The sequence below is a fragment of the Canis lupus genome, chromosome 5 (assembly GCF_003254725.2).
Source record: "Canis lupus dingo isolate Sandy chromosome 5, ASM325472v2, whole genome shotgun sequence".
Classification (NCBI taxonomy): domain Eukaryota; kingdom Metazoa; phylum Chordata; class Mammalia; order Carnivora; family Canidae; genus Canis; species Canis lupus.
Window position 1 is genome coordinate 56,112,304 of NC_064247.1, and position 26,239 is coordinate 56,138,542.

At 37.5% G+C, this 26,239-nt stretch overlaps 1 protein-coding gene across 6 annotated transcripts in view; it reads right to left on the minus strand.

The window, feature by feature from the left end:
- Positions 1-369: 369 nt before the first annotated feature.
- The window catches only part of ZYG11A (zyg-11 family member A, cell cycle regulator), a 73,852-nt gene continuing 47,982 nt past the window's right edge, over positions 370-26,239 (minus strand). For 2 of the 6 annotated variants that reach the window (XM_035715893.2, XM_025427636.3), the window contains exons 5-15: positions 24,090-24,266; positions 21,493-21,557; positions 15,090-15,189; positions 14,940-14,993; positions 9,902-10,063; positions 9,782-9,826; positions 8,039-8,071; positions 6,499-6,693; positions 3,838-3,899; positions 3,338-3,435; positions 370-1,160 (exon numbers count right to left, since the gene is read on the minus strand). In XM_035715893.2, the coding sequence (XP_035571786.1) occupies positions 997-1,160; positions 3,338-3,435; positions 3,838-3,899; positions 6,499-6,693; positions 8,039-8,071; positions 9,782-9,826; positions 9,902-10,063; positions 14,940-14,993; positions 15,090-15,189; positions 21,493-21,557; positions 24,090-24,266 (1,155 nt within the window). In that variant the 3' untranslated portion in view covers positions 370-996. Of the gene's footprint in view, positions 1,161-3,041; positions 3,220-3,337; positions 3,436-3,837; positions 3,900-6,498; positions 6,694-8,038; positions 8,072-9,781; positions 9,827-9,901; positions 10,064-14,939; positions 14,994-15,089; positions 15,190-21,492; positions 21,558-24,089; positions 24,267-26,239 lie in introns of those variants that run through there. The other 4 variants (XM_049110439.1, XM_025427639.3, XM_025427638.3 and 1 more) reach the window with 4 other exon arrangements.

Sequence of the window (26,239 nt, forward strand, 5' to 3'; positions counted from 1 at the left end):
CATAGGGGGAAGCAGGCTCCATGCAGGGAGCCCGACATGGTACTTGATCCCAGGACTCCAGGATCACGCCCCGGACCGAAGGCAGCGCTAAACCGCTGAGCCACCCAGGCTGCCCCAAGTAAGAGCATTCTTAAAACCTACAGCAAAGTCTTTTTGCTAGCTTCTTCTTCCTCTTGGTCATAATCCTACTAAAATCAAAACCTTACAGGATCAATATTTAGTTCCTAGATAATCTTCATCTAAACACTCTACTCATAGTCCTAAATCCTACTGTTTTTTACCACCATACCTACTTACACAGAATGTGTTCACTCAGCCTAATGTGTAAAGGTGGAAGAAAAAGGCCAAAGGCAGAATATCCCAAATGGTAAAAAAAAAAAAAAAAAAAAAAAGTTATTTTTCTTCCCTGTACCCCACAAGTGGAAGATACTTGGGTGTTTATTTTAAAAAATTCTTTTTAACCTCTTTCTCCTCCCCTCCAAAGGAGATTCTGCCTTCTAAACAACATATTTATAAGCATGTATTTCCCAGAACTTTTTCACGTACATTTCTAGTAGCCTCACGTAAGTACGAATAACAACTCAAGATATTCTTTCAAACATGAAAAGTTAACATAAACCTCAAGATCTTCCTGCACATTTTTCTTTCCTCCTTCCTCTGACAAACTCCCAGAGACAAACTCCCAGAGTTAAGAAACTGTCCAGGGTTAGGAAAAGGATCTGGCAGGGCTGTTGCAACACAAGCTCACAGGTCTTCCCACACGGTCCGAGGCTTGACTTTTCAAAACTGTTGAAAGGGTGTTCCCAGAATGATTCCAACTTTACTTGGGATTATGGCTATCATTCAAATCCAACCTTTTTGTAGCCTATAGAAAATCAATAATAAAAAGCCAGTGAGGCAGCCAACTCACAAACTCCAGTGACAACTGGCAAGGCAGAGGTCCTGACACTGAGGATCAGAGAGCACGTCTGAAGCCCCAGAGGTTATGAAGGGCATTCAACACAGATGCGGTCTCTGATAATTCATAAAATGCATTCTGAAGTCCTCTAGAATAGAGGCTGCAATCTGCTGTGCGTGAGGGTCTGCCTCACTGTGCTCCTGGATGTCACACAAAAGCTGCAATCCTTCTTCTTCAACTAACATTTTGCAGTATTTGCTGGCTGAAAGAAAATGAAACAAAAAAACCTGACCGACAAGTTGACATTTTAAATATTTCCAAGTCACCACATTCACCTTTTTGAAGTAAGGGTACTAAGGTTTAAGCCCCTTGACACAGGAATTAACAGATAAAATTAGTCAATTTAAAAGAATTATATTAAAACTCAAATAATGCTTGACTTGTGTAGTATGATAACAAATGATTATTTTTGTATGTTTACTTCAAGACAACTTTATGCTTCAAAATCTCTAAGCCTAGCTAAAAGAATAAGAACTTCTTTTATATTATAAATAATACACATTTCAAGTTCAGGCAGTATATTGAGCTAGATAACCTGAAAACACCAGATGCTGGATAAAATGTAACAAAACATTTTAAGTGCATAGTGATGTACAAAGTAAAGCATTTGTCCAGCAGTCTGAGAGCACCTAAGCTCATGTAACTTTACCTAGGACAGAAAAGGGGCAGAAAAGAGAGCTTTAGAAAATGACTGTCAGTTTCAGTAATCCAAGAATTTAGGTTTTAACTTACAAAGTTAGAAGCACTACATATATAATAAAATATGTATCAGTGCATAAAGTTGATCCCTCAAAGGACTATACAGAAGGGATAAGACAATGAAACATCTTTAAGATTGGTCTGGGCTCTAGGTTGATATACAGGAGTGGGCTGGAGAAGTCTTTCCCAAGAATTCATAACCACAGTACTGAGTTGGTATAGGATTTGAATTTATACTACCCAAATGTTCTGGGAACCCCTGAGCTGAGAAGTTAACATAAAAATTAATTCAATCCAAAAAATAATTAATTAATTCAACCCAGAGAAACCTCTAGAGCACCTGACAGAAGCAAATACAAAGCTGCTGAAGGAACATGTCTACAACACAGTCTAAAAAGGATTCTCTTAATAAGTCCAAAAGCCAATTAGGCACAGAGAAATATAATGATTTAAAAACACTGCAATTACTAAGAATGTAGCACAAAGAAACAAAGACATGGAAATTACTTTTTAAAAACATTCTTTAAAGATTTTACTTATTAATCTATTTGGTGGGAGGGAGTATGTGGAAACAAGCAGGCCCATGCCCAGCACAGAGCCCCACGTAGGGCTTGATCCCACGACCCTGAGATCATGACCTGAGCAGGAATCAAAAGTCGGACACTCAGCCAACTGAGCCACCCAGGTGCCACTGAAATTATTATTTTTTAAGTCTACAGGATGTGAAGGATAAAGTAAGAGAAGATACAAGATATTTCTAATAGATATTCCATAAGAAAAGTATAGGGTAAGAATAATATTTTCAAATAGCTGAGAATTTTCATCAATTTTGTAAAGTGTAACTGTGGCCTGAAATTCAGAGGCCATATAACAAAAGGCTGACTAAACACAATGAACAAAGTCAAGATGATAAACTGGGAAAAAAATATTTGCCTCAAAGAGTTCCTTCAAATTAAAAAGAGAAAGACAAACGAATAGTAGACAAGAAGTGAATAAAGAATATCAACAGACAATCCAAGGAAAAGAAAAGAACTCTTACATATAAGATGGTTAACCACACTTAAATGTCAAATGAGACCATCACTCTCACCTGAGATTGGCAAAGATCAAAAAGTTCAATTAAACTTTGTTTTTGTGGGGTGCCTGGGTAGCTCAGCCACTTAAGTGTCTACCTTTGGCTGTAGCATTTAAAAAAATGTTTTAATTTAACATATACATATTATTAGTTTCAGAGGCAGAATTCAGTGATTCATCAATTACATATAATACTCAGTGCTCGTTACTTTAAGTGCCATCCTTAATGCCCATCCCCCCAATTCTGTAGCATTTTTAAAATCAAAACCTTTTCCAATTTCTTTTTTAAAAAACTTAAATTCTGGGGCACCTGGGTAGCTCAGTTGGTTAAGTGTCCAACTCTTGATTTTGGCTCAGGTCGTGATCTCAAGGTCATGATTCTGAGTCCTGAGTTGGGCTCCATGCTCAATGGGGAGTCTGCTTGAGATTCTCTCTCTCTCTGTCTCTCCCCGCTCTCGCACTCTCTCTCTAAAATAAATAAATAAAACCTTTAAAAAATAAAAGAGTTAAATTCAGTATGCAGGTGAACAAAAATTTCCAAAATTCCATTTGAACTTAGTCTTTATACAGAAAAATAACTAAAAAACTACCATTTTGAATACATACGGTTTTTACTGCAGACATGATACATTGCCCATAGTGCCCAGAGCTGAACTGCTGGTTGAGAGAAGTTGCTAAGGAGTGGGAAAAATGCCTTGAAGGATCTAAAAGGCACAAAGAAGTTAATTCAGAACTCAGGCTAGCATCAGAGATATAATAATTATTTTCAACCTTTTCCCCATAGGGTTATTTCCTCACTGAGACAAACATATTGTTGAGCATATCTCAGAAGCTAACATTTTAAGAAACAGCATTTGTGTTAGACATATTTTACATTCAATATCCCATTTCATCCATAATCTTGCATACTATCAGCCTCATTTTACAGATGAGGAAAACTGAATCTCAGAAATCTTCTAAAAGTGATTTTCCCAAAATCACAGAAATTGGATTTGAAACACAAGGCCATTTGACTATATTTTATCACTGTACCATGGCCTCTACATAATATAATGAGGACAAGCTTTAAGAGAAGTATTACACCACGTATTATATCACAAGATTACCTGTAGGTCACCAATGCTGTCATCTTACAACTTGAACTGGGCCAATTCTGGATGGTTGCATACTATACAAAAAAGAGAAACCAAGATTCTAAGTATTGTATTCCATAATTTGTAAAAGGTCATAATTGGCTGTTTCATGTCATTTATAATTACATGTATATGAAAAAAAAATTTTCAAAATATGGAATATCACCCAAATTAAGGTATCCCTACCTGCCAAAATATCAATTAGGTAACCATTATATATATTGAAATACAAAGTCTTGTGGGAAAAGGTGCAATGAAATGGGCTTCTGTTTAAAGATGCAGGATTGAGCATGTATCCATTCCTTTCCTAAATCCCATGAACAGAATAGTATAAACGGTTTAAAGTAAAAGAAGGCAAACACATAAGAACAAAGCAGAAGGAAAATGTTAACAGATCTAGCACTGGGAGAGATTTAAAAAATGAACCAATTTCAACAGAACCCCCAAGAGACTTAAAAATTTGGCACACCAGGTACTTCAGGAAGTGAGATTAGAGGTAGGGTTGAAAACAGGAGTGGTTCAAAGTACTAAAGAATCCAGACTCCCAGATCTTTTCCCCCACTCTTAAAAAAAATCTCTGGTCTAGGCAACCTTGTGAACATCTGAGGGTGGGAGTACCATGCTAAAAATAGGGGATGAAGTGAAAATCTAAATAATAAATGCTGAGAGTCCCCTGTCCTCAACTCTTTTCCTGTACTGGACTTTCAGTAAGAGGAAACCAAGAACGTCATTTTCAGTCAGGAGAACAGAAGATTCTTCCTCAGGTAAATTCCAACCAGATCAGGACAAAAGATCTAATGACAAGGACAATGAATAATCCAGTCACTCTAGGTGAAGCCTATGGTTGACAAGTTCTACCCATCTGCACACAGCTTCCAAATAGCCTCACTCTTAGATATGACTGGACAGCTGAGGATCACCACATACTTTAAGAGACTCTGTAACATAAAGGAACAAAATAGTGAAGATAAAGAAATCATAGGAAACAGAGACCTTGAAGGAAGAGAAAAACTTAAAAAAAAAAAAAAAAAAAAAACAATACCTTTAAAGAGGTAACAGATACAGCAACCACAGAAAAAGAGTGGATATAAAAAAGAAGCACTCAGAGAACAGAGAAGGAGTTCTTGGAAATTAAAAATAGAAATATATAAATAAAAATAGAACTATATAAAATAAATTATAAATATATAAATAAAAATAAGTTTATAAATAAGTATATTAAGTATACATAATAAACATGCTTAAATATATTATATATAAATACAAAAATATATTAAAGTTATGTTAAATTACATAAATTATGTAACAGAATTATATTAAAATATATAATTTATAATAAAATACATAAAAGAAAATGTAGGTGCAAAATCCAATAGGAGTGGAAATTTTAAAAGATTTTTTCAAAAAAATAAAATAAAATAAAATAAAAGATTTTTTCAAGAAGGACAAATAAGAAAAAAAAAAAAAAAAAAGAAGGACAAATAAGGAAATAGGCTTAAGAAAAAATGAATCCATGAAGGCTGACATCCTGGGAGGGGGGGGAAGGAGGAGAGGGAAGGTAGGGACAAGGGAAGGAGAGAGAGAGAGGGAGAAAGAAACTTCCCAGAACTAAAGAAAACAAGCTTCCAGAGCAATAAGTAGCCAACATAATATAAGAAAATAAACCTACATCAAGGTACACTGCTGAGATTTCCAAACACTGCGGACAAAGATCTTAAAGGTTCCAAAGGAAAATGGCATTTAGCTTCTCAACAGTGATACCGAGAAATAAATGACAAAGCAGCAATGACTTAAAAATTCTGAAGGGAAAATATTCCAAAACAAAAATTCTATGCCTAGCCATGTGACCAACCAAATGTAAAAGTAAAATAATGGCCTTTTCAAACAGAGAAGATCTGAAGTTTTCTATTTCACACAGTTCTTAGGAAACTACTAGATACAATCCAACAGAATAAGGAATAAAAAAAACAAAAACAAAAACAGGAAGGCATGCAATCCAGAAACTGGGACTTCAACACCAAAGAGGCAAAGAGAATCCCCAGGATGATAGTAAAGGAATATCCTGGGATGACAGCAACATAGCAGATATACAAATAAGCAGACCAGATAGGAGAAAGAAGGTTCTAGGAAAGAAGTCTCTGAGAAACTGAAATGGATAGAATATGTTTGAAATACTGAAAGGAGATTTATACTTTGAGTATAGTAAAGGGTGTGCATAGGGACAATGAGAAAAAGAATTTTCATTTTTCCAGAGTGGGAAAATGAATGAACAGATAATGCCTATTACTCCAAAGTCAAGAAGTGACAACCGTTGTTATTTAGAGATATGGAGGTAAATACCAAAAGAAATAAACTTGAAAAAGAGCTGAAAATGGGAAAGAGAACTGGTACAGCCATATACAACTGTTTGCGTGTGTAACTTTTATAAAATAAAAATATCAGAAGGAACGTAAGATGTTGACAAGGTTAGTGTTGGATGGTAGGGTATGAGTGATTTAGAATATATTTTTATACTTTTCTGTTTCTCATTTTCTACAATGAACATATATTTATAAAATTCTTATGATCTAGAAAAATAGGTTTCCTACAAGAAGAGATTACTCCAGAGTTTGTAAAGAGGAATGATCCTTGTACCAGATCCTGGAGAAGAGCACTCCTCTGAAGGTCATGGGACATCCAGGGCTGTTTGTCAGATGTCAGGTGGGCTATGATGCCTGCAGCAAAATAGCTGACTTCCATTTCTTTGCTGTGGAGCAAGTTGCTAATATGTTTCACCACATCTTCGGTCACCAGCTTGGAAGAGAGTTCTCTAACTTCAGCTATGTTGTTCTACAGGTCAGATGGAGCAGGAAATATCAGGGATAGGGAAGGAAGAGAGAATCAGACACTGGCTCCTCTGCCTCTTCTACTGCTTAGCTCAGATACAGTCAGAACACTTAGTCCCATCCTCCTCCCTCTCAATTTAGCCTATTACCCCCACAATCCCACCCCCTGATGATGAGGATCATCACAAATCACTGAGTAAGCACTTACTAAGTGCCAGGCACTGTACTAGATAGACAAAAAAGTCTTTTTATCTGCCTATCTCATTTAATCTTTTTAAAAAAGATTTATTTGAGAGAGAGAGCATAGGAGTGTGCACAGTGGGGAGAGGCAGAGGGAGAGTCTTAAGCAGACTTCATGCTGAGCTCGATCCCATGACCCTGAGATCACTACCTGAGCTGAAACAGACACTCATCTGACCTGAGCGTCAGATGCTCAACTGACTGTGCCATCTGGGCACCCCTCATTTAATTTTTAACATAGTTGTACAAATAAGTAAGTCACTCAGCAAGACTTAACTTGTCATTCAGTGAACTTGTCAGGTTCATATTGCTAATAACTGGCTGAACTAGAATAAAATCCAGGTCTGACTCAAATACTTAAAAGTTCCTCGAGCCTACTATAGGTTACATTAACTTGAAATTTAATAGTAACAGTGAAAGGCAAGTGGTATTTTATTTTATATATATATATATTAGTTTTCTATGCTGTTTAACAAACTACCACAAACTCGGTGGCTTAAAACATTTTTTTCTCTCACAGTTTCTGTGGTTTAGGAGTTCATTCATGGCTTAGTTGGCTCCTCTACTCTGAGGTCTCACAAAGTGCTGACTGGGTTGCATTCTCATCTGGGGGCTCCACTGGAGGGAAACCTACTTCCAAGCACACTCAAACTGTCGGCAAAATTCATTTCCTTGCAGCTCCAAGACTGAGGGTTTCAGTTTCTTGGTGGAGGCCACCCTTAGCTCCTAGACACTGCCCATAGTTCCTTTCAATGTGAGCTTCTCCCTACTCCAACCACTTATTTCATGGCAGCTTAACTTTTTCAAAGATAGTAAAGAAGAGTCTCTCTCTAGCATGTCTACTGCAAGAGAGATTAATACAATAGTCCCCTCTTACCTGTGGGGGACATGTTCTAAAACCCCAGTGGATATGCCTGAAACTGCAGATAGTACCAAACTCTCTATATATACTATGTTTTTTTCTACACATACATACCTATGGTAAAGTTTAATTTATAAATTAGTCACAGTAAGAAATTAACAACAATAACTAAAGAACAAAGATAATATGTTGTAATAAGTTATATGAATGTGGTCTCTCTCAGAATAACTTATTCTACTGTACTCACCCTTCTTCTGCTTGTGATGAGATGATAAAATGCCTATATGACAAGATAAAGAGGTGGATGACGTAGGCATGTGACATAGCATTAGGCTACTAGTGACCTTCTGACCAATCCTCAAGAGGATCATCTGCTTCCAGATTGCAGGTAACTAAAACCTGCTGAGCAGAACCTGACACTAGGCTCAATCTCATGCCCCTGAGATCATGACTGAAGAGCAGGATACTTAACCAACTATGCCACCCAGGTGTCCCAAAGGAATTTCTAAAAAACTGACTGCCTTGATAAAAAGGAAGTAAAGTGGTTATTATCAAAGGGTCTAGAGCCAGGATGCCTGATTCTGCCTCCTTTACCTAGGTAACACAGGGTAAACGGCCCTTCTGTGCCTCAGATTCTTGTCTATAAAATATAACTAAGAATGTATGGTAGGGTATAGAACATAACACAATTTTTCCTAATGCTGTTTGACTTAGTCATGGGATTTCCCTGCTCCTCCCATCGAGGGATGGCCACTTCCTTTAATCTGGGCTTAACCATGGGCATATAATAAGGAATATATATTTGGTCTTTGTCCCCTGCTCTTGAAAGACAACTCTTAAGTCCCTTGGAATTTACCAAGTGATAGGAGTACCTTTGTTCTAATGAGGGAACTCTTGACAGGCGACTAAACAGCTTCAGGATGAGGAAGCCTGGGACTTTCAGGGCCACCTCATAACCTCTGGGACATGGGAGAGGAGCTGAAGACTGAATTAATAATCAATTGTGCCTATGTGATGAAACCCTACATGATGGGTTTGGAGAACTTCTGAGTTGGTGAACGTATCAAGGCGCTGGGAGGGTGGTGTATCCAGGGAAAATATGGAAGCTTTGCATGTACCCATCCTTCCTTGCCTTATACATTTCTTCCATTTCATTGTTTCTGAGTTGTATCCTTTATTATCCCTTATAATAAACTGATAATAGCAAGTAAAGTACCTTCCTGAGTTCTGTGAGCCATTCTAACAAATTATCAACCTGAGGAGGGGGTTGTGGAAACCTTACTTGATAGCCAGTCAGTCAGAAGTACAGTTGGTGCAAAACTTATAACTGGCAACTGAAGTGGGGGCAGTCTCATGGGACTGAGCCATTTAACCTGTGGGATCAGAGGATAACTCCAGGTAGTCAGTGTAAGAACTGAAGTGAAGGGTAGGATACCCAGTTGCTACCAAAGAGTTGGAGAAGTGATTACTGGGAAACACCCCAGACACCTGAATGTGCTCTGCCCAACAAGACATTAGAAAACGTGACATAAGCAGAGGCATCAGAAGCACTTGTACAGTGGGACTTGTTTTCTATTGCTACTCTGAAAATGCCAAATAGAGAAACCCACAGAGATACGAGACCCAGCCAACAACATGCACCCACTGTCACAGCAAGAGTCAGGCCATCTCAAAGCATCTAGCTCTAGTTGAGCCACCAGGTAACAGCAGCAACATGAGTAACTCCACATGAGACCAGAATAACTGTACAGCTAGGTTCAAACTGTTGACCCACAGATTCAAAGGTAGATAAAATGGCTACTGATTTATCTATTGTTTGTTCACAGCAACAGATGACTAATATGGTATTATTTTATAGGGAATCATGTGAAGATTAAATGAGTTAATATACAGAAATTGCCTACAAAAGTGCCTAGCATATAGTAGGTGCTACATAAGTGTTATTTACTTATTTTAGTAATTAGAATTAACTGAAAACAATTCACCTTACCCAAAGACCAAGTACTTTGCTCTGAATTGCTGACTCTGAAAAAGTCTGTCAAAAGAATATACAGGTTACTTTATCATGAAGAAAAGAACCTTACATACAAACTCAATCCTGTCTTCCCACCTCCAAGACTTGGATAAAGATCGCCAATCCTTGATTTTCCATAAAGTGATTGCAGGCAGCTGGAGACTCATCTGTAAGATTCCAAAGTGCTTTCAAAGTAAACAAGAGGGTGACATCATCTAAATTCTCAGTAGTCTTTTGTTTTACTATTGCTAGAAGTTCCTAAAAACCAAAGAGACAAAAAGTTAGATGCCCCAGTGATTGATTCGATTACAAGAAAAGCCAATAGTTTTTCTACCGCTTAATAGCTTTATGATCCATTTTCTCTATATATAATGAGTTACACCTAACTCCTAAGGTTTTTATGAGGATTAAAGGGAAAAAAAAGTTAAAGTTTAATGAGCACTTAATCTAGTTCTTGGGGAACCCTGGGTGGCGCAGCGGTTTAGTGCCTGCCTTTGGCCCAGGGCGTGATCCTGGAGACCCGGGATCGAATCCCACATCAGGCTCCTGGTGCATAGAGCCTGCTTCTCCCTCTGCCTATGTCTCTGCCTCTCTCTCTCTCTGTGTGTGTGACTATCACAAATAAATAAAAAATAAAAAAAAAAAATCTAGTTCTTGGTCCTTACTAAGACTCATAATCAAGTACATATTAGCTACTCCATTATTTATTGAGACTGCTTAGTTAACATCTCCTGGAAATCAAGCACTTATTCAGGTGAGGCAGATTTAAAAAAAAAAAAGTCTGTTTTCCCAACTAAATAAAAGAATTTTAGGTTTTGGTAAACGTTCTGAAGGAAACACATTAAAAACACATTTTATTTTAGAAAAGGTAGAAAAAAGAAGCCTCCATGTAAAGGTAATACGTAAACTGAGGCAAATAAGACGAGAAGAGCAAGAGGGTAAATAACAAGAAATGGAGACACGGGGGGGAGGACATGCCAGGCAGAGCAAAAGTATGCTTTTCTAGGTCACTGAGCAAAATCAGGATGGCTAGAGAGTAATACTAGTACTACAACCATATGTCCTAATAGCTTAAAAAAATCATGGGTTCACTTTAATTGAGATTCCAAAACACCATTTCAGATCAGAGTATTTTTGGACACAAGTTAAGCTAGTATTCATGCTTTCTTTCAAGCACATTCAACTGTCATAGGAGAGGGAAAAGATAGCAGTTTTCACTCAGCCACCTAATGAAAAGGAACATAATATATAATAGCTCTAAACAAATCAGAGTATGTCTATTTTTAAGAGGAATGAGATCACTTCAAATATTTTACCCAGTAAGCAAAGAAAGTACCAAAAGAGTTTGTCATAAAAATAAAGCTATGAGGACCAACAGGGAAGTGTAAGAGTGGCACACACAATTGGTAGCAATCATCTAGACAACCAAGGGAGTGAGTGGCACCAAGGCAAGGGATGGAGCAAGGGAAGTGAGGTTGACCTTGAAACTAATGACCATGGCCAGGCCCATGGTTAGATGCTTTATATATTTCACCTTAATGACATTCAAAATAACTGCAAACTACTACTCCTATGACATTCCTGGGACAGATGCCTGTTTTTCAGATGATGCCAGTTTTCAGATGAAGATTCGGAGGTAGAGAAAAAATAGATAAATTATCTAAGGTCTTACGACTAGTGGCTGAACACAACCGGTTTTCACCCAAAGTCTGGGTGAATTTTTGGTAACATCATTTAAAACTGTTTTTCCAAGTGCTACTCTTCCCTTCGTATTACTTCAGTACTTGTTCTCTATCTCACTCCATTTCTGTATCTCTGTCTATCCTGTTACCATTTCCAGCGACTCCATCATATCATCTTGACAAAAGTGCTGCCTTAAACACCCTACTTTATGCTCCAGGTCCAAACATCTGAATACTGAAAAAGACTGCTGCAACCTCACTTTCAATATTTGTCAAAATACTTTAAGAGGGTATTCAACTGTACCTGGAAATCCTACCATATTTCTCAACAAATTTGCTCCCAAGACTACTCATTCTTTCTCTATTCCAATTTTATTCACTGTCTTTTTACTCATTTGATCCCTTCATCTAGTTTGTCACTGAAAACTATTGCTCTTCTTCCTAACAAAATCTCCATCTACCTGCACTTGCATCAATGTACTCCTCTTTCCCCTTCTGCTCTAGCCTAAAACCAAAATCTTTACTCCTGCTCTATATATAATTCTGTACACACACAAAGATTTGGCACCAAATTATTTCCATCTTCCTTTGCCATCAATTTTCCCATGTAGTGTCTTCCTTTTTATTTCTTTCTCATTAAAATGTATCAAAAAGTTGCCTCCATTTCTCACATCCCATTTGCTCATCACTGTAGTCTACACAAGTTTTGTCCCACTTCTCCACTAATATAATGTAAGCAAGATGACTAACAACTTCCAAATCCAACTGGCAACTCTGCTCTCATCTCACTGAACTACTCAACAGCATCTGATATAACTGTTCAACTTTTCTTGAAATAATTTTCTTGGATTCTAAGACATCACTCTTTCCTAGTTTTCTACTAACTCATTCTAACTAACTCATCCTCTCTCTCCTTCCCTGGCACCTCTTTCTCTTCAAATATACTCATTTAAGTCCTTTTCTTTTCTCTATACAACCTCCACACTCTTTAGGTACTTGCATTCCACATCAGAATTGATGACTCAAATTATTCTCTAGTCCTGTCCACCCAATCCTCTGAGCTATACCCCCTATCAAACTGCCTCCTTGACATCTCAAGCATCTTAGAACTTAACATGTCTAAAATCACTCGATTTTTATCCCCCAAACTTACTGACTAGATCCAAATACTCATAAGATTCCACTTGTAACAGGAATGCAAAAGACAAAGACCTTAGGAATAAATTTAAGAAATACAGAATATCAACATGAAGAATAAATCCACATACTTCTGGGGGACATGAAAGACTGAATAAATGGAAAAACATACAGTGTTCTCAGAAGGAAAAATCAGTGTCGGAAATGTCAATTCTTCTACGTCAATCTATACATTTAACAAAGCCCAAAGAAAACAAAGCTTTTTAGAACTAGACAAGCCAAGGGACACCTGAGTAGCTCGGTTGATTAAGCATCCAATTCTTGGTTTCGGCTTGGGTTATGATCTCAGGGTTGTGAGACCGAGTCCCATATTGGGTTCCACACTCAGTGGGAGAATCTGCTTGAGATTCCCTCTCCCCTCTCCCTCTGCCCCTTCCCCTCTTCTCAGCTGCACACCTGCTCTTTCTCTTTCTAAAATAAATAAAATCTTAAAAAAAAAAAAAAAAAAAAAAAGAACTAGACAAGCCAATTCTGATGTTCACATTAAAAAAACAAACAGGGGGATCCCTGGGTGGCGCAGCGGTTTAGCGCCTGCCTTTGGCCCAGGGCGCGATCCTGGAGACCCGGGATCGAATCCCACGTCGGGCTCCCGGTGCATGGAGCCTGCTTCTCCCTCTGCCTATGTCTCTGCCTCTCTCTCTCTCTCTCTCTGTGTGACTATCATTAAAAAAAAAAAAAAAAAAAAATTTAAAAAAAACAAACAGGGGCAGCCCAGGTGGCTCAGCGGTTTAGCGCCACCTTCAGCCCAGGGCCTGATCCTGGAGACCCAAGATTGAGTCCCACATCGGGCTCCCTGCATGGAGCCTGCTTCTCCCTCTGCCTGTGTCTCTGCCTCTCTCTCTCTCTCTCTCTCTCTGTGTCTCTCATGAATAAATAAACAAAATCTTTAAAATAAAAAAATAAAAAAAACAAACAGGATACAGATAATTAAAAGAAACCCAAGGAAAGATCTTAACTGTTAAGGAATTTATAAAGACAATTAATAAGAAGTATGATATCAGTATATAAATAGATATACAAATTAACTCAGCAAGTCCAGAAATAGATGCAAACAGATACGGGAATTTAATATATGAGAGAGGCAGCATTCTCCACTAACAGTGGAGAAAAGATAATGTATTCAATAAAAGGTAGAGAGGCAGTACTGAGAAGAAAAACCGTTACGTCTTAAAAAAAAAGAAAAGGAAAGAAAAGCTTCAAGTAAATCAAGTTATTTTTACATGTTAAAAATAATGAAAAACTTTTGGAAATACTTTCTAAATATGCCATCTATGCCAGAGGAATAAAATAATAAGTTCAATCCTATAAACATTTTAAAATTACTACATGGTGAAACATGCCATAAATAAAGTAAAAACAGTCAAACAGCCAAATGCTGAAAATATGTCTAATATCACAGTCAAAGGTTCAATTCCTTAATATACGAAGAAATCTTATAAATCAGAAGAAACCTAGCAACCCAAAGGAAAACATTTCAAGGCTAAGAGTGAATAGTTCACAGGAAACAAAAATGATTTGGAGTTGAGGGGCTAGGTATCACAAGCCTCATCTCAAAATAAGTGCAAAATAAAACAACGGTACATGTTTTTTTTAGTGAGCAATGTTAGCATAATCATAATGTAAATAATGATTACAAATTATGATATATTTAAGCAAGAGCACTATGTGTTGCATGCAACTGATGAATCACTGAATTCTCTGAAACAAATAATATAGTATATGCTAATTAACCTGAATTTTAATTTTAAAAATTAAGTTGGGAAGGGAGGTAATTTGTAGAGATACATATGGGAGAGCTACGTTCTTATTTACCATAGCAGTAGAATTACTACAAAACATCTAAAACTGGTAAGTCGGGATCCCTGGGTGGCGCAGCGGTTTGGCACCTGCCTTTGGCCCAGGGCGCGATCCTGGAGACCCAGGATCGAATCCCACGTCAGGCTCCCGGTGCATGGAGCCTGCTTCTCCCTCTGCCTGTGTCTCTGCCTCTCTCTCTCTCTCTGTGTGACTATCATAAATAAATAAAAATTAAAAAAAAATAAAAATAAAAATAAAACTGGTAAGTCAAGTTAAAAGCATTTTATTTAGAGATGTGGAGGTAGATATCAGAAGTAGCTCTAAGAGTAGGAAGTAGTATCTTCTGGGAAGAGGTCTTACAGATTTTTTTAAAAGCTATTTAAGAACTATCTGACTTTTTAAAATTATGTTCACAATTTTTTTTATTGGAAAAACTATGAAAGTGGCAATCCACCTACCTTAACTGCCATGAAGAGCTCTTCCTTAAGTTGTGCAGTTTGCTCAGGTGAGAGCTATAAGCAAACAAAAAGCCAAAAGTGAAATACTGGATGTCTATCAGAGCTCCATCAAGACTAGGAAGAGAAATCCTGCCTTTAGCAATCACATACCTGCAAGGCTAGGATAGAGGTGATGCTCACTGCCATTGTTTGCATCTTCGGGTTCTCGTGCTTACAGAGCCATCTCATAACAAACTTGGCAGCATCAAACCTGAAAAGCATATTTTTCTCACAATAAAGTTTTCAACTGTATACAAGGAGAGAAGAAATCACTTAGGCTCCTCATCAAATCCTGTATCTTAGATTTTTAAAGCCTCAGCTATGAAAATCAAGGGCATATGGCCTAAGGAAGAGATGAGAAGAGGAAGAGAGCAGGCAAATAAGAATGTAAGGAAAATGTGTAGAATTCAAAGAAAGATAAGCAGATCTAAAAAAGACTTATTTTTTAGCATTCAGTTTCTGCTATGATGGGTCTGAAAAAAGGAAAGAAGTTCCTCCACAGGTAGCAATTTATTATCTGAATTCTATACAATGCTAAAATGCCACAGCAAACAAATCACTTAGCTAGAGAGAATGCATGCCTTTCTATGCATGCATTATAGGGACAGCTGGTAGTCAGCTCCTATTGACTGCAACTGTAGGAATGAAGACAGTTGAGAAAGTTCTAACTTTTCAAGAAGGTAGAAATAGAATTCTTTTTTGAGGACGACTACCTTCCTTACTGTAATTTTAAAAGCCAACTCCCCCCCCCAAAAAAAGCCAACTTCCGTTTCATTTATTTATTTGTTTATTTTAAAAATTTTATTTATTCATGAGAGAGAGAGAGAGAGAGACAGAGGCAGAGACACAGGCAGAGAAGCAGGCTCCATGAAGGGAGCCTGACGTGGGACTCGATCCTGGGTCTCCAGGATCAAGGCCCTGGGCTGAAGGCGGCACTAAACTGCTGAGCCACTCGGGCTGCCCTCAACTCCTGTTTTATATACACCTTTTAACTGGATTTGAGAATGGCTTAGCCTACAACCCTGCACCCCAGTATCACAGGTCCTGTTCATGTCAGTCTGCGCTTCCTGTTGTTCTGCCATTACCAGCAACTGTGATGTTTTTGGGCTCATGAATCTGGAAGACTATAAAGGCCTCAAGAGAAGCCCCTTTGGAATCTAGGATGATGTTGTTATTATTTTATTGATAATAATGAAGAAAATCAAGAATGACTAATGTTAAAACTGCCTCTACTTCTTAAACTAGGCACTGACTTAAGTACTCTGCAAACATTATCACGTCTAATCCTCATAACAGTCGCCATTTTACAAATGAGGAAACTTATGCACGAGGATAATGATGGACGGGCTAGGACATGAAACCAAGTATGTTTAACTCTTTGGAGCCCACATTCTTACCACTCACTACCCTAAAATGGAATCACACTTTGAGAGACAACATGTGTGAACCCAGCGGACCCTGGAACAACACAGGTTTGAACTGTACTAGTCTACTTATACACAGACTTTTTTCAATAAATATATTGGAAAATTTTTTTAGGAGATTTGTGACAATTTGAAAAAACTCAACCCACAAGCCTAGAAACATCCAAAAAATTTAAGAGAAAGGTATTTATAAATGCATAAAATATATGTACATAGTAGGTACTAGATTCTTTTACTATTTTATTACTATAAATTATACACACATCTACTATAAAAGGTTAAAATTTATTGAAATGTACACAAACGCTGACCATACATGACACCAATCGATAGAAATGTAAACAAAGATACAGTATTAAATGATAACTGCATAAAATTAACTGTAGTATATATTATACTACTGTAATTATTTCACAGCCACCTCCTGTCAATATAGGAGTGAGCTCAAGTGTTACAAGTATCCACTTAAAATGTCATGTAAAACTAATCACTCCATATGAGCAGTTTGTCTTTCCAGTAAATTGCATACAGCAATAAAAAGTAATCTCTTATAGTTCCTGTGTATTTTGTGTTTAATGAAATATTGTAAATTTGGAGTAACACCATGGGGGGAATCCACATAAAGTGCTACTAGTGATGTTGGAAGCGCTCCCAAGAAGCAGAGAAAAGTCAAGACATTACAAGAAAAAGCCGACTACCTGATACCTACTGCAGACTAAGGTCAGCAGCTATGGAAACCCATCATTTCAAGACGAATGAATCCAGTATAAGGACCAAGGTTAAAAAAAAAAAGTGGATAAGGAAATTTGTGAAGTTGTTGCAGCTATGTCAGCAGGTATGAAAATCTTGTACTTTTTGCACAATACCTTTTTATGGCATGAAAATGCAGCTTTTGTGTGGGTGCAGGATTGCTATAAAGGCATATTACAGACTCTAATATGACTCCACAAAAAGTGACATCATTCTGTGAATAATCTAAAACTGTAAAATTCAATGCCAGCAAAGGATGGTTTGATAATTTTAGAAAGAGGTTTGAATTTTAAAATGTCAAGATAGGGGATCCCTGGGTGGCTCAGCAGTTTAGCACCTGCCTTTGGCCCAGGGCGTGATCCTGGAGTTCCAGAATTGAGTCCCACATCAGGCTTCCTGCATGGAGCCTGCTTCTCCCTCTGCCTGTGTCCCTGTCTCTCTCTCTCTGTCTCTCTCATGAATAAATAAAAATGTCAAGATAACAGGAGAAAAAGCTTATGCCAATCAAGAGGCAGCAGATGAGTTCCCAGACACCATTAAGACAATCATAGAAGAGAAAAGAGATCTACCTGAACAAGTTTCTAATGTAGACGGAAAGTGCCCCATTCTGTTAAAAAAAAAAAAAGGCCACAAAGGACATTTATTATCGAGAGAGAAGCAAACACCAGGATTTAAGGCAGGAAGAGACATCCTGGTTTGTGCAAATACAGTCATTATCTATAAAGCTATTAATCCCCACAACTTGAAAGGAAAAGAGAAACACTGGCTGCTAGTCTTTTGGTTATACAACAAAGAAGGCCTGGACAAGAATCCTTTTTCTTGATTGGTTCCATCAATACTTCGTCCCTGAAGTCAAGAGGTACCTTGTCAGTAAAGGACTGCCTTTTTCAAATTTTTAAATTTTTATTTCAATTCTAATTAACATATAGTGCAATATTGATTTAGGACTGCCTTTTAAAATTCTTTTGATATTGGATAATACCCCATCCAGAATCCCATGTGTTCAACACTGAAGGCACTAAAGAAGTCTATATGCCCTCAAACACAGCACCTCTAATTCAGCCTCTAGATCAGAGGGTGATAGAGACCTTTATGGCTCATTACACACAGTATTCTATGGAGAGGACTGTCAACACTATGGAAGAGAATCCCAATAGAGAAAACATCATGAAAGTCTGGGAGGATTACACCATTGAAGACGCCACTGTTGTTATAGAAAAAGCCATAAAAGCCATCAAGCCTGAAATAATAAATTTCTGCTGAAGAAAAGTGTGTCCAGATGCTGTGCGTGACTTCATAGTAATTATAACAGAGTGAATCTGTTGATTCATGATTTCAAGGGAATCATGAAAGAGATTTTAGATATGGCAAAAAAAAATAAAAAGGTGGGGGATAAAGAGTTTCAAGACATGGATATTGGAGAAATTCAAGAGCTAATAGATACCACACTGGAGGAATTAATGGAGGTCAATTTGATGGAGATGAGCACTTCCAAACCAGTGCCCAACAATGAGGAAGAAGATGTAAAAGCAGTGCCAGAAAATAAACTGACATTAGATTATCTGGCAGAAGGGTCTCATTATTCAAGACTGCTCTTGGCTTCTTTTATGACATGGATGATAGGATATGAGCAAAGAAACTAAAGCAAATGGTGGAAGAAGGATCGGTACTATATAGAAATATTTTTAGATTAAAAAAAAAATTGAAAAAAAAAAAAAAAAAGAAATATTTTTAGAAAATGAAAAAGCAAAGAAGTCAGACAGAAGTTATGATGTATTTCTGTCAAGGTACACCAACTGTACCAGCCTCACCTTCCACTACTTCCACCTCTTCCCCTCTTCCACCCCCAAGATAGCAAGACCAACCCCTCCTCAGCCTACTCAACATGAAAACAATAAGGATAAAGACCTTTATGATGATCTAGTTACACTTAATGAAGAGTAAATAATCATCATGCTTACAGTTAATAAGCATTATCTGTTGTGTATTTTCATGTGAACATCTAATAACCGTATAGCAACTATGAAATGCTTCTGTGTCGTCATCATCATCACCACCTAAGTATTCGTGATCCAGAATATCACATGCAAGACTTGCATGGAAGTGAACAGCCTACCTTTACCTATGCATAAGGTAAGTGAAATTTATTTATTTTTAAATATTTTATTTATTTATTCATGAGAGACACAAAGAGAGAGAGAGAGGCAGAGACACAAGCAGAGGGAGAAGCAGGCTCCATTCAAGGAGCCTGACATGGGACTTGATCCCAGGTCTCCAGGATCATACCCTGGGCTGCAGGCGATGCTAAACTGCTGCGCCACCGGGGCTGCCCGGTAAGTGATATTTAATATAAAATTAGCAATGTGTTAGTTTTCTTACAGCTTATAACTTTGCTTTCAAAGAATTACATTACCATATAATATGCCTTTCTGCCATAATTGTAGAAACTGCGTTATCAGTCTATCATTACAGGTAGGTAGTTTTTAAATGTAACAATATTTACAGTATTGTATTATAAAAATGACTGCTATACTATATGCCATAAAAATTTTATAGTGATTCATTCAATAGTGTAAGGCTAGGCTACCATGAAGCAACTCTATTGATTATATACAACATTACCATAAAGCAATCATATTGCTGCTTCTTCATTATCCCATGCATGAATATACCTGTGTGTGTACAAATTTATATATATATATTTATATATTTTATATATAAAATATATAAATTTTTGAAAGAGAGAGAATGCAATACAAAGGTACACTCTGATGGAGGGTTCCATCTCATGACCCCAAGATCATGACCTGAGTCCAAATCAAGAGTCAGATGCCTAACCAAGTGAGCCACCCAGGCGCTCTGTAAATAAGTACTTCTTTTTCTTTTTAAAGCTTTTATTTTTATTCATGAGAGACACACACACACAGAGAGAGAGAGAGAGAGGCAGACACACAGGCAGGGGGAGAAGTAGGCTCCATGCAGGGAGCCCGATGTGGGACTCCATCCCAGGTCTCCAGGCTCACGCCCTGAGCTGTAGGCGGTGCTAAACCGCTGAGCCACCCAGGCTGTCCAAGTATTTCTTTTTCATATTATCTTTTCTTTCTTTCTCTCTTTCTAAGTAAACATCATCCCCAACATGGAGCTCAAACTAACAACCACGAGATCAAGAGTTATATGCTCTACTAACTGAGCCAGCCAGGTACCCCACATTATCTTTTCTTTCTTTTTGTAAAGATCTATTTAGAGAAAAAGGACATGCACAGGAGGACGGGGAGAGGGAGAGAAGGGAGAAGTAGACTCACAGCTGAGTGTGGAGCCCAAGATGAGATCATGACCTGAGCCAAAACCAAGAGTTGGACATTTAACTGAGTGAGCCACCCAGGCACCCCTACCTTTTCATTTTTGATATCTAGTTTTAGTAACACATACAACATCTACAGTGTTTTGTATCATATAAGATGATACGGTTGTGGGTACTGACAGATAATTCATCTTCTAAACAGATAATGTAAGCTTTTGGTATCAATAAATACAGTACTGAAAATGTATTGTACTTTCTCTTCTTTATGATTTTTCTTAGTAACATTTTTTTCCCTAAGTTACTTCATTGTAGAATACAATATATAACACTTAACATACAAAATACATGTTAATCAACTGTTTATCACTAAAACTTTCCAGTCAACAAGAGGCTATGAGTAAAGTTTTTGGTGACTTAAAAGTTATACGTGGGGATCCCTGGGTGGCTCAACAGTTTAGCACCTGCCTTTGGCCCAGGGTGTGATCCCGGAGTCCCGGGATCAAGTCCCATGTCAGGCTCCCTGCTTCTCCCTCTGCTTATGTGTCTGCCTTTCTCTGTGTCTTTCATGAATAAATAAATAAAATCTTTAAAAAAAGTTATACATGCATTTTTGACTTCGCAAGATGGGGATAAGGGAGGTCAGTGTTCCTAACCCCCCACATTGTTCTAGGGTTATCTATAGGGGACTTTTTTTTTTTTTAAGATTTCATCTATTTATTCATGAGAGAGAGAGAGAGGCAGAGACTAAGGCAGAGGGAGAAGCAGGCTCCATGCAGGGAGGCTGACATGGGACTCCATCCCGGGTCTCCAGGATCATGCCCTGGGCTGAAGGCGGCACTAAACCGCTGAGCCACCCAGGCTGCCCCTGTAGGGGACTTTCAATCACCTCTGTGGCAGAGGCTCAACAGAAAATCCTCCTCAAACACCTTAGCCCAGCCTTAATCAAACCCTTGCTAAGAAGCTAATAACCAAAAGTCAACAATGTTCAGAATAACGCTGGTAAATATCCCAAAATCAGATGACCAAGTTTTATACTTGCCTGTCAAATGGAACATCCACAAGAATCCTGGAATTAGTTAAGGAGAGAAGACAATTCTTCTGTAACTTTAAGGAAATAAAGAAAAATAATTTTGAGCAAAGGTATACCTCATTTCTAAAAGATTCTAAGCACTTGGAAGGTGCCACCAACGAACTTTTCTTACTGAGAACTCACTGTGTATCTGGCCCTCTCCAAGTTCTTCATTTAATCATTCACCTCTGCCTAAAGAATAACCCCCCTGCTACTTTTTTTTTTTTTTTTTTTTCTGGCAAAGGAAGGGATCTCTTTCCTCTGAACTCTAGTGGCCTGCCTATGTGTCAATCCAAGTCAATTACCTGAAGCCTGGCCATCTACAAATGTCCTTACCAGATCTCATAACTAACTCTGTGTTAGAGCTATACTTGCAACCTAAGACTGGCAGGGGTTGAACTGAGTCTATATGGACAGGAAAGAAAGAGAAGGCTGCCTGAGAAAGTTGTAGGAATAGAAAAATACACCATCTCTTTGAAAGGCCATGAGTAGGCCAGTCTAACTGAAGTACAGGGTATGAAGCAGGGGCAGCAAGCCTGAAATGCCAACAGAAACTAGGCAGTAACATAAATAAGTGAAGAGGGCTGAGTGTGACACAGCAGGGCAGTGGTGGAAATTATGGCCAAATGGAGAATTCATGCCCTTTTATAGGGGTAGTTGTTACTCCAACTGATGCCTTCCATGAAGGAATTAATGCTAAACTGTGAGGGAGCTTCCATTTCAGAAAGTGGAAGTGTAGATTTTTTTTAATGAGGAAAGGCCACCTTCCTTATTTTATTTTTTAAAAATTTCCATTTTAAGTATACACTTAAATTAGATTTGGCAAATTGATACAGCTGTATAACCACTACCATCCACCATCACCATAACTGAGATAAAAAATATTTCCATCACCCCAAGAGTTGCACATACCACCTTCTAGTCAATCCCAAACTTACAAACCTCAACCCCAGAAAATTACATTGTCATTACAGATTAATCTTTTCTCAAGTTTCACATAAATAAAATCATATAATATTTACTCTTCTGTATCTGGCTTATTTTGCTCAGCATATAATGTTTTTGATATTCATCCATGTTGCATGTTATCAGTACTTTATTCCTTTTTATTGTCAAATAGGAGTTTCTTATATGAATAAACCATAATTTATCTATTCTCCTGCTATTCAACAACTGAAAAGTTTTCAGCTTTAGGGTATGTATTATGAATAAAGACATTATGAACATTCACATACAAGTTTTTGTATGAAAATATGATTTTGTTTCTCTAGAAGTGGAATGACTAGGTAGTAAAAAAGGTATGTCTAACTTTGAAAGAAACTACCAGACTGAACTGATAGTTTTGTCATTTTACAATTTTTTTTTTTAAGATTTTATTTATTTATTCATGAGAGACACACAGAGAGAAGCAGACACAGGCAGAGGGAGAAGCAGGCTCCATGCAGGGAGCCTGATGTGACTCGATCCCCGGACTCCAGGACCACGCCCTGGGCCGAAGGGAGGCACTAAACTGCTGAGCCATCCAAGGATCTCTCATTTTACAACTCTTAACATCTATATATGAGAATTTCAGTTGCTCTACACCTTTGTCAACATTTGGTCAGTCTTTTAATTTCAACCAATCTTGGGACACCTGGGTGGCTCATCGGTTAAGCGTCTGCCTTCAGCTTAGAGTGTGATGCCAATCCAGGATTGGGTCTTGAACTGGGCTCCTTGCAAGGAGCCTGCTTCTCCTTCTGCTTGTGTCTCTGCCCCTCTCTGTCTCTCTCTCATGAATAAATAAAATATTTATTTAAAAATTTCAACCAATCTAGAGGCTGTGTAGTAGTATCTTGGTATGCAGTGGTATTTCAATGTGGTTTTAATTTTCATTTCCCTGATAACTAAAAATACTGAGCATCTTTTCACATGCTCATTTGTCATCTGCATATCTTCAGTAAAGCTCAAATCTTTTGTCTTAAGAAATTGATTTATTCATCTTGTGCTACTGAATTCTTTATATTCTCTATAAAAGTCCTTTCTCATATACAAAAAACAAACATTTTTCCCAGCCCATGACTTAGCCTTTCCAATTTGTGGGTGTGTGTGCATGTGAGAAGCTTTTAATTTTGATGAATTCTAATTTATTATTTTTCTTTTAGGATGTGTGCTTTTTGTATCCTAAGAAAACTTTGCCTACTTTGAGGTCACAAATATTTTGTCCTGTTTTCTTCTAGAAGTTTTACAGTTTTTAGCCTCTATATTTGTATCTATGATTCAATTCAGTTTAACTTTTTTTTTTTAATTTAACTTTCACATATGATGTTAAGCCTACAGGGATGTGCTGAAGTGTTAATAGTACATGGATTCTGGGTTACTGGTTTCTAAAAAACTTTTTTTTAAATGTAAACCCAAATGCTTATCCAAATCTGCTATTTTTTTTTTTAACAAAAAGATTCCTTATCTATTCTCTCTCTCTTTCAGGGTAGATGAAAAATAATAAAAAAATACTAATAATAGCTAATAATAATTTTTTTTCATATATTTTTTCTGAAGGAAGAAGCAGTCAAGTATTCAATTCAAATTACCTGCTGGTAATGGGGGAAATTTTTCAGAGCCTTGAAAAGCAGACAGGTGACCTCTGACAACAGACGAACAGGCATTCCCCTGGCCAGGCCCTGGCGTGTTAAGTTGAGGGCGCAAGCACTGGCTGTGAACTGCACTGGCAAATCCAATGGATGATTCCTCATTCCTACAGCCACAAGCTGAAGATGAACTGGTTTTTAGTGGCATATGACAACATGAGCATTCTTCATACTATCTTGTTTTTGTGTTAGCTGGCAAAAATATTTGCTCATTGGGACAGAAACATTTTTTCCTATCCTCAGCATTTGCTTTTTTAGGACACCAGCAATACCTACCCATCCAAGTGAAACCATTAACTAGCTGTGAGACTTTAGCCAAGTCACTCTCCTTCTCTGGACTTCATTTCCTCCATGATTTCATAACCATTTATTGAACCTCACTTCATACAAGGCATTGTGATAAGCACTACAGGGGACAGAAACATGAATCACACCCTATTCCTTAGCATAAAGCCTTGTGGAAAAAAATATAGTATGTAAACAAATAACATTGCTAAGGCTATCAAAATATGAAACTGGGAAAAAAAAAAGCACCATAAAAGTATATATAAAGTGCTGCCTAAGGTAGCTGTGGAGGGAGCATTCATTTCTGGTATGGCTCAGCATTCTTCATTAAGAGAGCATATTTAGGAAGGATCTTAGATAAGAATTGGACAGAAGGAAGTGGTAGGGATGGAATAAAGAGGAGATTCCTAAGGAAGGGAAATGTGATAAAGAAATACACAAAACAGGGATCCCTGGGTGGCGCAGCCGTTTGGCGCCTGCCTTTGGCCCAGGGCGCGATCCTGGAGACCCGGGATCGAATCCCACATCGGGCTCCCAGTGCATGGAGCCTGCTTCTCCCCCTGCCTGTGTTTCTGCGCCTCTCTCTCTCTGTGACTATCATAAATAAATAAAAATTAAAAAAAAAAAAAAGAAATACACAAAACAGACAAAAGGATGGGATGAACCCACCAACAGAGGAGGAAAAAAATCTGAATTTAACAGAATTTTGAACAAATTTGAAAACTGCAAACATAACATTAGAGAGGTCTCTAGGGGACAAGACTGTGGAAGACCTAAAACACAGATGTAACATGAAGGTGTTGTACTAAGCTTAGACCACACCTGCACTAACATTCAGCAACAATACAATCTGTTCTGTCTCTCTCTAGCTCAGAAACTGGCATGAACCATGATTTTAAGAGACCAGAGCCCCTCACTCTGAGTAACAGAGCCTAGAGACAAACCTAAGACACATTTCAAGTATGGAAGAGGACTTTTTTCTATATTGCTAAACTATTCCTAGGATTTCACTGGATTGTCATCTGTAAGTTAAATATGTAGAAATAAAAAAAACACAAAACTTGATTTTCAAAAATCACAGAATCTTAGATATGAAAAGGACTTTAGAACATCTAATTCAATCTCATTTCTAATGGGAAACAAAGGTCCAGAGTTTTTTTTCACTTTATACAGTATACTTTTAAGTTACGAATAAATCTAATCTCTCACAGTACAGAAACACCCAATTTTTTAAAGGAACTATAAAGAATTACAAATAATAATAAAGACAAAGTGGCTTCAATTCATTTTCATTTTACATTTCACTTTAAATAACTGCTCTTTTCTTTCAAACCACTCAGTATTTCCAGTAACATTTAAAATAAACTCATTCTTCTGAAAACCAAAGTAAAGTCTGACCCTATCAATACTGGTAATTTTACTTTACTCACAAAATACTGTTAAGTAGTAGATCTGGCCACCTTCAAATATTATACTTTGCCCCAATTCTGTTGGAGACATTGTTGTTTTCTTTTAGAAAACCAGGTATTAGATTTTAAAGAGTAAACAAATGAATAAACAAGAAAAAACATTTAGGGTAAAGTGAATACATGTTTATAGATTAAGATATCCTATTTTAGGCAAAATAGTACAAATGTCCTAAACTCCCTTCTCAGACTAAACCAAAACACTGGATGATTCTAATTTAGATGCTCAAAATGAGAGATGATCTGGCAGTTAAGCCAAACATTGTTTTCCTTTTTCCATGAGGGTACTTTTTGGCTCACTATAGAATAAGGCACATAAGTTGTTGTACTCTGTTTGGTAAA